The sequence below is a fragment of the Erpetoichthys calabaricus genome, chromosome 13, assembly GCF_900747795.2.
Source record: "Erpetoichthys calabaricus chromosome 13, fErpCal1.3, whole genome shotgun sequence".
NCBI lineage: Eukaryota > Metazoa > Chordata > Cladistia > Polypteriformes > Polypteridae > Erpetoichthys > Erpetoichthys calabaricus.
In genome coordinates, this window is record NC_041406.2 from 368,659 (window position 1) to 381,036 (window position 12,378).

At 52.1% G+C, this 12,378-nt stretch overlaps 1 protein-coding gene across 3 annotated transcripts in view; it reads left to right on the plus strand.

Moving 5' to 3' along the window:
* The window catches only part of rbms3 (RNA binding motif, single stranded interacting protein), a 73,185-nt gene that overhangs the window by 22,545 nt on the left and 38,262 nt on the right, over nt 1-12,378 (plus strand). For all 3 annotated transcript variants that reach the window (XM_051935660.1, XM_051935659.1, XM_028817843.2), the window contains exon 2: nt 11,005-11,165. In XM_051935660.1, coding sequence (XP_051791620.1) covers nt 11,005-11,165 — 161 coding nt within the window. The remainder of the gene's footprint in view (nt 1-11,004; nt 11,166-12,378) is intronic.

Genomic DNA, 12,378 nt, shown 5'->3' on the forward strand with positions numbered 1-12,378 from the left:
ATAACATGGCAGCCATCCTAAGCCAGGCCCATTGTGAGCTAACATTGCAAAAAGCAAAGAAATCCAGAGGGGGGTCCACAGACCACCGGGAGAACATGCAAACTCCTCACAGACCAGAATAGGCCTGAGATCTGATCCTGGGGCTTCGGAGCAGCTCAAGACCCCCGAGAAGCAAAAACGTCATAAAGAGGGCAAAGAAGTGCAAAGGGATTTGGTCATCAAAATGTCACAATGGACCCCTCGCCCTGTGGCTCGTCGGCTGCGTTACAGTGAAAGATTTGCTCCAGTTAAGAAAAGTGGCATTTACAGGTGGAGAAATGACCAAAGGTGACACTCCAGCCAGAAGAGGGCGCACAAGGAGGGGCTGAACCTTGGGACATTGGTCTAGCTACAAACGATCTTGTATGGGAGCTGGTATTGTATATAGCGCCTTTCAAATACACGTGACAATGGATTATATAGCGCCTTTCACTTATCTATCTATCTATCTATCTATCTATCTATCTATCTATCTATCTATCTATCTATGGCTGTCCACCTCCTTCACTCATCCTCCTTCCTGCTGTTCTTCTCTCTTTTTTGTCCTCTGTCTATGTCCCCATCATTTATAGCGCCTTGTCTCCCCTGGGTGGCACTCACCCCTAACAATAAGTGTGGCATGTTTCGTAGTGCCCCTGGATGAACACGGGTTCAGTCCACATGCTGAGTGCCCGTCTGCCCGTCCTGCTTGTCTGTTGATTGGCAAAGTTGAAGGCGAGCCCCCCCCATGGTTAAAGTCTGCTGCCTGCCCACAGTGGGTCATGTGACTGGCCAGTGACAGCTGTACTGTTCCTGTGTCTCGATTCATCTCTGTCACTGAGCCAGCTGTGTGGCCCTGATGTGGATGTTTGCTGCGAGGATTTCACGTCTGCCGCGGACCTCCAGAGTGACCCTCAGTGACTCACGTGACTTGTGAAGAGTTCTGGCCTGACGCTCACTAGGAGGGGTGCTATATAAAATCAAGCGGTTTGTCTTCACAGTGTGGGTGACTGAGTTTATGTCACATTGGAGGACACAAGTGTCCTATGTCTGTAAGTGACCTTTGTGCAGGGGGCACTGTACTGAACCCACCACACGGAGTGTTGAAAAAGGCTCCTGACCAGCCATTCTCTCAAAATATGGGCACAATGGTTCTGTGCCAGTAAGGGGTCTTGGCCTGATACTGGTCATGATTTGTTTTGTCTCACCCACCACTTCTATCTGTTTGTATATTGAGGGCAGGTGGGCACAACCCACCAGGGCCATAGGCCCCCTCAGACATTTCCTAATTCTCCACCACATGCTCAGGGTCATTTCTCGTGTCCCCTTGTGGTCTGCTCCAGGTGACCAATTGGTTCTGCAGTGGTCCTAATATGCAGGTGTGACCTGAAGCGTGTGGTCTAGCGATGGGGCCTGAAGGGCATCGTCAATGTGATGGTGAGGGTCACACGTTGGCGTTTCTGTGATTCCACATTTGCAATTCTCCCATGCAGACCTGAAACGTCCCGGACCACCTGCTTGCTCAATGGCACGTCTTGTGTCGGGCACAAGACGTGACACTGTGCCACTGAGGTGGCCCTGCCAGTTGGCGGAGTTGGCACAGAGCAGGTCTGTGTGGTGGAGAGCGATGGACGTGGGGTGTGGTGTTTGAGCTGTGCCAGGTCTGTGCATGTCACGGTCACTTGTCCTTTGTCACCTCAAAGCCTTTTGATTCTGAACTTGTGGGGCAGTTTGAGGCCCGAGGTTTTTCTGAGCAGCAGGGCCTTGCGAGGCTCTCCCTTCATGGGCTGCCTTTGTCAGATGATGGCATCACAATTGTCTGGTGCCAGTCGAGTCGGCCTGGGCACTTGCAGCCCGTTTGATGGCTTTTTGTGATGTTAAAGGTGGCTGAACTTGCTCTTCTCACTCGTCACTTGTTAAAGGGGCAGCCATGATTAGCGAGCTCAGAGAAGAAGGGGATTGTGGGATGGCCACGGCGCAAGTGTCATTCCAGGTGACAGCATCGCACGAGCCCCCCGATGTTAAAGCCAGACAAGGCTTTGCGCAGTTCCAGCGTCTTGCCACGGCGTGCCACCCTTGGCTCAATCACACAGATGCTGCTTATTTTCAGGGGATCTTTAAAATCCCTGCCAGCTGCCTTCTTCAAATGACATCTTTGGCATGTCACCTCGGTGTGAAGCCGCCTCCCTCCGTCTGTCAACAGGGTGCACTGGCATCACTCGCTCGTGACAAGCTTGTTTGAGGCGATTTGAAATTGGCACAGCAGCCTGTGAGTGCCGTTGTCTTTCTGTTTCCGTCGTCAGGTGTCAGCGCTGGAAGTGTGGAGCGTAGTGCCACGCTGGCCACTTGTTATGTGACGTTCATTTGATTTGTGACATGCAGCCATGGCCAGGCGCCAGTCCTTAACCCACTGGACTAGAAATGGACGCCCCGGTGTGCTGGCATGGGACAGGTGTGTCACTGTTTCTCGGCTCTCCTCATGCTGCCTTTCTGTTGTTAGCCCGGGCTTTTCATGAGGGTCTTAATGGAGCCCCCCATCCTGCTCCTCTGGGTGACCTGTCTGATTGAGGTGTCTGGTTGTGGCCATCAAGTCCCTCTTTTGGTGCCCAGCACAGGGACATCCAGCATGGCTGATGATGGCTACTTCCTCGGACTTTGCGGCCCACCCTATTTTGAAGGGTGGAGCTTGAAGCCCCCCATCTGTATGGCACATAATATGAAACAGGATTTAAGGTGGAACGGAAAGTCCAAATAAGCAGCTGTCATGGGGGAGACGGCCAGCACCCCCGACTGCTTAGAATGGCCCTTGTCACGTTGTCACCATCCGCTCCCTGGCTTGTGTTTACTTTCGTGTCCCTTTTGTCATTTCTCGCGTGTCCTCATATTGTCCTGTTTCTCCTTTGTGCTGTTCTGCTGTGTTCCTAGAGCTTTGTGGGAGGAGCCACTTCTGAAGCCCCGCCTCCAGCCTGTCTCTTTGAGTTCCTTCTGGACGTTTTCGGGGTCCCAGGTTTCTTTCTTTCTTTCTTTCTTTCTTTCTTTCTTTCTTTCTTTCTGCAATTGCTTTTTAGCTCACCTTCACTTTGCACTTCTTGTGCTTCCGTTTGAAATCTGAAATTAAAAATCTTTAGTAGTAAAGTTGCTGTTTTGGCCCCGCCCATCCAGGCCAGAGGCTTTTCGTGGCTCCTGTGGGCATTTCAGGTCACTTTGAAACTTCTGTGGGCTGCCTGGGGTGAGGCCTCTTCTGGGCAGGCCTGTTTTGTGGGTCTTCTCGGATGCCTCTCATCCCTTTGCTCTTTGGAGACCAATCATATATGACCCTGATAGTGTGTGTGGTGGTCCCATGGGGAAGCCCCCCATGTCTTCTGGTTCTCTGGATCAACACCTCCTGTGCTAATTATGGCCTCTAGGGGGTGCTGTGGCACAGTAGTGAAAGTGTGAAGCACAGAAATTGAATGGGGGGCTATGTGTGGTGGGCACATCCTGGATTAGTTGAGCCTTAATACCCCCGACATCCCTAACTGGCCCATCACATGGCACCATATGCCAGCTGGCAGCACAGATCACGGCCTTGGCATTGGCTGAGCATCCTCACTCTGCCACTCTGCCCATGAACATCAGGGCCAGTGGCAGCCAGTGGGCAGCTGAACTAAGAGTTTACTGTAGTGGTGCCACTGTGGAGCATAAAGGGGGCACCAACAGGCAGAGGAGTGGGGAACAGGAAACGGAAGGTGAAATGAACTGAGCTCTGCCACTCATTCATTTGGCTTCAAGCTCAATAACAGGGACAGTGACAAGGACAGGGACCCCACAAAAGCCATACGTGCAATGAGACGTTCACAGTCGTCATAGGCGAGGTGACAGAGCGCGGGGGTCCTGAAGGGCAGGCAAAGAGGGACACACCAACAATGGACAGTGTGGGCGCATTCAGCCCCCTGTAGTTCTACCCCTTGGTCACACACCGACTGGCATTTGAGCTCTCATGTGGGTGTGCTGTGCCCGCTTCTGTCGCCAGCCACGCTGCTGAGGCGCTGACCAGGGTGCTGAACTCTCTGACTGCTTTCTCTTTCTTTGGCCAGCTGTAAGCTGTGCCAGTGTCGATGTCACCTCCACCTTGTGTGGACCACCTCATTATGAGACTAAAATGCCTTGGAGGGGCTTTGAGGGTCTGAGGATTTCGACACAAAGAATTTAAAGTCGTCCTAACAACATATACACTGCTGTTTAGTTTAAGGTGATTAGCAGGAGCATTGGCACAATTGTGCCCAGGTGCCCACAGGAGAAAACATTCTGTAAGGCACACAGCAGGGTGACAGTCAACCAAGCTGGGCCATTGGGGTAAACTTGGATGTGAAAGACGATGACAAGGACATCAGTTCAGTGACAAAGTTCAAGCTGCCCTTGGTGTGATGGCACATGCCTGTTAAAAGGTCTGTGCCCCTGCCATTGCAAATGCCCCAGAGACATTTAGCTCATCGGCTGCCTGCTGAGAGTCACAGGGGAACAGGAAATGACGTGAAGAAGAGCGGCCACCACCAGGGACCCTGAGGAGTACCAGCGCCAATGCGCCAGCTCAACATGTAAGCTGATCCATGACAGACAATTGGACGGTTGGCGAGGTGGCAGCACAGCGGGTGACATCAAAAAAAATGAAAAGAGTGAGGGGGCAGAGGATTGGCAGCAAAATCAATCAATCAATCAATAAATAAATACAGACAGACACACAGACATGCGGACATCAATCAATCAATCAATCAATCAACGAGAGACGGTTGAGCGCGGTGCCTTCACTCCACAGCCGTCCTCAGCATGTCCCTTTTATGTGACACTGCAGTGTCACATGCACTACATTTGCCCCCCTATTCCTCACTCTGGTTGAGGGGGTCGCTGTTCCTAACACTGACTGGCCAACTCACTGACATTCAATGACACCTGCGGGTGACATCTGTCAGGATTGTCCACAGAGACACCTAGCGGGTGGGATGACAGGGGACTTCATCTCAGAGTGACTGTGACATGTGGCACAGCAGCCCTTCTGGCAGCCCGTAGACAAGAGTTTGGTTGCCCCTTTACTCATTCATTGTCCTAACATGCCAACTGTATGCCCCCCCCCCCCCCCACACACACACTGGGCAGAAGTCTGTCTTTTACTTAAACGGTGCCAGCCCATGGACAATGACCATCTCGAAAATGGACGAGCACGAGATAAGGACGGGCAAAGCAGTAGAGGTGCACATCGTCATACCTGTGTAGGCAGAGGGACACCACCAGGTGGCAGTATTTGCCAGTCCAGAATAGCAAAGGGCATTCAGTGCCAGAGCAGGCATCCTCAGGTCCTATGGATCACCCAGAAATTGGGATTGGAAGGTTGGCACCACATCATGACACCACCTGGCCAACAGAGGGCAGTCTGTGGTCCCAGTTGAAAAGAAGTGTGCCCACAAGACCCTTTTGAAAAAGTAAAGGCAGGCAGGAGGCTGGTAGTATTCTCTCACTTGCCTGCCAGCTGGCACTGAATGCCATATCTGAGTCCAAAACTTGATGCCAGGGAGAAAGGACAGGCAAAGAACCTGAAGAACGGGGCTCATGAAGGTGTAGTGGCATGCAGATGACTGATGCCATGAAGCCCTGCAGCCCTCTGTGCCTCCTCACATTTCTGTATTAAATCCACACAGCCATTAGTGGGCACAGCTGGCTCTGTATTGAAAAGCTTGTGTGGGCCACATGCCTGGTGTCATTTGTTCTGGGGCTTTGCATGTGCCAGCAGGTGCCACCACATCAAATGGTAAATACAGTTTCCATCAGAATCACAGTGGAGGACGTGTTCCTAAATGCCACATCAGTGGGTCTTTGGCAGTGTGCCTGCACCGCAGGAAAAAATGAGACATCTGGCGCCAGCACTTTGGCCTCAGAGGAGTACCAAGCCTGGGCACCTTCATCTTCACGTCTATCGATATGAAGCTGATGGCCACAGCTGTTTGTGCCAAGGCATGCCATCACTGGACAGCATGGTGAAGATGGTGAAAGTGAGGGCCTCCTGCAGCTGACCCAACAGAACCCGACAACTCCTGGCTGGCTCAGGTGGCGCCTCTCAATGCAGTTGGCATTGGCCCGGGTGAAGGTAAAGAGCTGAACAGATTCCATGTGTCTCAGTGGACTGGCGCTCCCTAAGGAGAAGGCTGCCAAGTTACAGGCTTTGGTCACCTGTAGCCTTCTGCTGGATGACAAGTTCAAGAAATGAGTGGACAGACTGATGGGGGGTCTGGTGGTCAATAATTCACTTGGAAATTAGAAGGAAGGTTTGAAGAGGAGCGGGCATTCAGACTGGCGTATGCTATCTACTGTATATAATCAATAGATAGATAGAGTGAAAGGCACTATATAATAGAGGTATGAATAAGAAAGACAGACAGATAGTAAAGTCGATAGGTGGCCCGGGCATCTCTCACGTTGGGTCAGCGCTCCTCTTCTTCTTGTCACTCGCCAGTGTCACAGGGCCATTTTCAGATCCTGCCATCCATCCTGCCCTTCTTGCTCCTTTAGCCTTTGGATTATTTACTTATTGCCCACTGAGCGTGGCACCCCCTCCAGTTGCAGAGTTCCAGACTCTCGTTGGCTCCCACAGTGCCACTGTGAACACGAGGACTCGACTTCCAAAACTGGCACCTTCAGAGGAGGCCCGCTGTTTAGCTGTCTGAAGTCGTCACTTTAGCGAGTGACAAAGAGTAACCATGACGGTGGCACAACAAGTGAGCGAGTGAGTGACAGAAAGCCTGTGGGCTCCCTGCCGGGCTGAGTTTGCGCCTGGCACTCCCTGCTGCTGATTGCATGTCTTAGGTGCCCATTTGCCGCCCCCAGGTGGTCGACGTTTCCATTTTTTCAGCAGCTCTTCATTTACGGAGGGCGTCACGGCCTCATGCTGCACCAATCAACAAACATCCTTACATCTTTGGAGTGTACAGGTGGCACAGCAGGTAGTGCAGCCATCTCCCAGTCCTTGTACTCTAGATGTCACCTGGTAGTGACAAATGGCTGCAGGATATGACACTTCTACTCATGTGACTCTGTTGATTTTTGTTGATGCAGCAATGGGGATAAATGGCGGGGCACATTAAATGGCGTTGCCATCTCTCTCCACTTCTAACTGGGGTGCCAACTCTGTGGTCACCTGTCACTGCCCAGGGCCAAGCTGGAGGTCACTTGGTGACCCTTGGAGCAGAGGGCATCAGTGAGTGGGTGAGTGTGGGCTTCCCATCCAGGGCTGGTTCCATGCCCACCACCTATCCTAGCAGCAGCAGGCACAAGGCAGGATGCATTCCTAGACAGGTGCCAGTCCATCACAGGACATGGTCACCACATGCCCCCTTCACCCAGACTAATGCAGACTCAAGTATGGCAATGGGGACAACATGCAGGCTCCACATAGGCAGCAATTTGAACCCAAGGCTCCCAAACAGAGGGGGTCAGATGGGGGGTGGGGGCACCTTAGCTGCCCCTTCAGCCCCTTCAAGATGGCTGAGCCTACAGCCCTAATGCAAATTAACAGGGTGCCCCCTTGTGGAGACTCTGAGCTAAAACAAGTGCAGCAGAGAGTTGCAAAAATGGAGCAAACGAGAAATGGCGTGGAGGACAGGCTCCACCCCCTCACATCCGACTCCTCCTCTTCCTCTTTCTCTATTGGCTGGCACTTCACCCCTCCTGGCAAGTGTAGCCTTTTGAACTGTGGTATGAAGTCAACTGGCAGTCAGACCCCAGTGTGCCAATGGCAGTGCCAGTCTTGTGATCTTTCTCATCTCTCATGCCCACTTCCTGCAGTGACAGCCTCTTCTCTTTAACAGTTTGCTGCCCCCTGGTGGCGCCTGATCATCCACCTCTCAAACTGTGAGGGTTGGCTGTCCCTCCACTAGACTACAGTTCTCCTTGTCATGCCACCCAGTGCCCTTCTGTCCCATATGTCGCTGAGGTCCCGTCTCTCCACTGTGACTTTGCTTGTCCTCTCATGAGTCTAAAGCCACCGTCAGGATATATTTGGACATCTCCATGTGACTGGTGACCCATTCTGGCTGCACTTATGCCCAATGCCACCAGGTAGACTCTGCAGTCCTAATGTTTGTGTGATATGGCGCCTTTTACAGAAACCCCATCTCAATGAAACTACAACAGAAGACTAAGAAGCAGTGTGACAAGCTGCCGGGCGAGGAGGCCCCAGTGGAGGTGACAGTGACAAAGTGACACCTGAGCCTCAGAGTGAATGTGACAGCTCAGATAGAGGGCAGCAGGCAGCCCTCTGTAAAGCTCTGTGAGAAATGGACAGGAGGCTGGCACTGATGTGCCCATCTGCTTGGCATCATCTCAGCACAGCACAGGTGAAGTGAGGCAGGGTGGATATGGGGGGGCCACACCTGGTCACATAGAACAGCAGGAAGTGTGGACATCTCATCCGGCCTTATGGGGAATTCCTGGAGATGGGTTGGCATGCTGTGATCCCCATCATGTGATGCTACTGCTGTGTAAAGCATTGGCACAGAGAAGAAGATCACCTGGGCATCACTGGCCCCGGGAACCATCCTGAAACTGAAGGATGAATAATAATAATAATAATAATAATAATGCATTTGATTTATATAGTGCCTTTCCCATTCTCAAGGTATTCAAAATGGCCTGGGACCTGGGAGAAAAAAGGTGCCATGGATGGTGTCAGGCTGGCATCATAAGGAGACCTCATGACCTCAGTCTGCTCGCCACATCCATCGACTCTGCCCATCTTTATCTTCAGGTTGGCCAAAAATCAAATAGGAGGTGCCAACTAGAGGTGTGGGGCCTCGGACGCTATGAAAGGGCACACCAGACCAGGGGACGAGCACACATTGGCACCAGAGGATTTATGGGATTGAACATGCCCCTCGTGCTCTGGCCACTCCCCCCACTCACATTTAGGGCCCTCCAGGTGGACTCCCATGGTGTGACCCTGAGGATGCCCATGTTAGCCTCCACGTCTTCTGCACACTGGCTCCTCTGATTCCCATAGCTGCTGATGGTCTTTGTGACTAAAATGAGTGAGCGGTCCACACTGCAGGAGTCCCAGCGCCTGGCCAGTGCACTCATTGTCTGCTGACCAGTAGGGGGCGCCGCACTCCCCATTACAGATGAGCTGGTCCTGAGCAGAAGGAGGACTAGTCTATGCTGGAAGAGTCCAAGCGCATGACTTCTGCTGACCAGCAGGGGGGCACCCTGTTACAGACAAGTGGGCCGCGAGCGCACTGAACAGGCGGGTGTCCTAAAGCGGCCCACTCACTCCACGGGGACGGCCATTAAAGTCTCGACTCAGGGCCTTGTCAAACGGCTGTTGTTTATTTATTTTTTCTTTGACTAGCAGATGTTGAAGCCCCCCGGCCCCCTCGCCGCAACTGAACTGACATACAGAAAGACTGTCTGGATGAAGACGAGCCCACTTAGCATCCTGTTTGATTGATTTATTTATTTATTTATTTATCAGTCTGAATTCAGCCTCCCTTAGGACACTTAAAGGGGAATCATAAAAGACAGAGCATCGGAATGAATCAGCCAGGCCACCAAAGCAGGGGACAACTGGAAAAGCGGGATGACAAGGGAAACTGCGAGACAGCAGCTGAGGACGAGCCTGTCATGGCATCCCACCGTCAAGGAAAGGTGACGGCGGAAAAGCAGGAAGCAAGTTAGTGACCCCGGAAAGGCGCTATATGTCACAAAGGCAGCACAATCCATGTGACAAATGGCTGAAATGCAATAAAATACAGTAGACTGCTGGGTATGAAAGGCACAATATGACAAGCAAGTACTCGGATGGCCCTCGTCAGCCCTCCCACTGATGTGGACGGGATACCCTGAGGTGGTCTTGAGTGTTAAAGGCGCTATAAAAAAATCTGTCACGTCAAGGCCCCCTTCACCTACTGAGCCCTCCACTCGTCAGCACACATGCCATCAAGCTCTGCTGCTGGTGTCACTCAGGGAGCCATGTCACCTGTAAGACTCCTAAGTAGGGGGGTCCACAGTAGGAAGTTGTGTCCCTACCCCCAGGTTTGACCCCGAATCAGGCTGCCCTGCTGGTTAAGGTGCTGAACTGCACCTGATAGTCTTTGTGTCCTCCTGGTGTGGTCAACGTGCAAGATCACAGAGGGGGCTTTGACCTGACAACACGGAGCACACTGAGCTGTCACTCCAAAAGAGACTATGACCCTTATCTATCTATCTATCTATCTATCTATCTATCTATCTATCTATCTATCTATCTATCTATCTATCTATCTGTAATATAGCGCCTTTCACTCTATCTATCTATCTATCTATCTATCTATCTATCTATCTATCTATCTATCTATCTATCTATCTATCTGTAATATAGCGCCTTTCACTCTATCTATCTATCTATCTATCTATCTATCTATCTATCTATCTATCTATCTATCTATCTATCTATCTATCTATCTATCTATCTATCCTATTTTCACCTCTGTCTTGATGTCATGTAGCGCCTTTCCCACTTGCCTCTCATGCCGCCACACCCCATCGATGCGTACAAAGCAGAAAGAGAACATCTGGGGTCTCAGCTTCACAATTAGTGGGGGGGGGGGTTCAAAATGACAACATGTACAAAGGCAAACCAAAGAGCCAATCCGAGTGGGCCAGGTGGGCAATCGTAAGGCGGCTCTTCCTGTGCTGGCACTGCCAACACTGCCCCCTGCAGGCTGGGCTTCTGCTTCTTTTCTGGCTGTTCCTTATCTTGAAGTCCCTTCTATCGTCTGTCACGTGTGTGTAAATGTTGTGCTTTACTGAGCGTGTGTGTGCGTGACGCCTGCGGGGCGCTATATATAAGTGTCGACTTCCGTGAATTGCATTGGTGGTGACATCCCCATGACTGCCACCCCATGGCTTCAGGCTCCCCTCTCATCTCTTTGTAATGCGTCTCGAGAAAGGAGCTATATTAAGTGGTCTCCTTGCCTTCCCTTGCAGCAATCCTATGCCCTGACTCCTCATCCCATGGCGCCCCCCAGCCCGAGCACCAACAGCAGCAGCAACAGCAGCAGCAGTGAGCAGCTGAGCAAAACTAACCTGTACATCCGAGGTCTCCCACCGGGCACCACCGACCAGGACCTCATCAAGCTCTGCCAACCGTAAGTCCCAGCGCCGCCACCACCGCCGCCGCCTCTGATGAGGGTACCCCCTTTGGGGCATTTAGCTTTACAGTTTCCGCTCAGCTCTGGGTGAGAACGCCGCATGTTTGGGACCCTCGGGTGAGCCCTTCACCTGTCACAGCTCACCTTCTACTCCCCCAGGCAGCCTGCAGTTCCAGTGTTCCCCAGTAGATGCTGCTCTTTAAACACCAGTGACGTCATCTAGTGACCTATCGGCTGAGGGGGAGGAGCTTCACCTGTGATGCGGCAGTGGGTGTTGTGAGTTTATTTAGGTACAATGGTGACATTGCTCTGCTGCCACTTTGAGAGCCCTTTCACTGGACCTTCTCTTGGTGGCAGTCATGTTGTGTACCGGTTGCTGGGCTGGTTGCCTTGACAACTGAATGCAGTGGCATGGGGTGGCGTTCTTGGACAGACCCTCATTGTGTTGGCTTGTGTTTTGTTTTAATTAAGGGTGGTCTTCAGCCAGCCCAGCCGCTCTCCTCTCACCTTTACCAGCCTGGCTTGGTCATTTTTGTAATTTGGACACAGAGGAGGCCTCACCAGCCTGTCAGTTGGCTCCTTTGACTCTCTATATGACCTACCATCTGACTGGCATACTTACTGTGCCCAGCCTACTGTGACTTCCACATCGCTCTCCATGGTCCTGAACCCACAGGGCTGCTCCACTCCGGACCTTCTCTAGCGCTGCACTTGAACCCTGGACCAAGGGGGAGCCAACGAGACAGACGGCGCTTGCATGAGTCCATCACTAAGAGACCCGTCGGTGGGTGACTTTGGGATCACAGGACAGGCCTCAGAGGGGCACCCGTCAGGTCCGTCTGAATCTATCTGCCTATTCAGTTCATGAGGGCACCCCAAAGCAGTGCCACTGCCAGCCTCTCATGCTGCCCCCTTTTGCCCTCAACTTGTGATCATATCCTTATTTTTAAGCTGTCAGGGCTTCAGGGTGAGCGCTATGTAAGGACAGTGTGACCTCCAGAGTGACCATCCAGCTGGCGCCCCCTTTAGGCCTGTTGCTGAAGAATGGAGTTGAGGTCAAAGAACCAGTCTGTAAGTTAAGGTACCTAGCTGGCACAGTGCCAGTAACCAGAGGACCCCAGAGAGAGGTGTGCAGGGCACTGGCCATATGACAGCAAGGTTGGCTCACCGATGCGGGTATGAGGCTGGGTTGTGACCCAGACTGGCATGG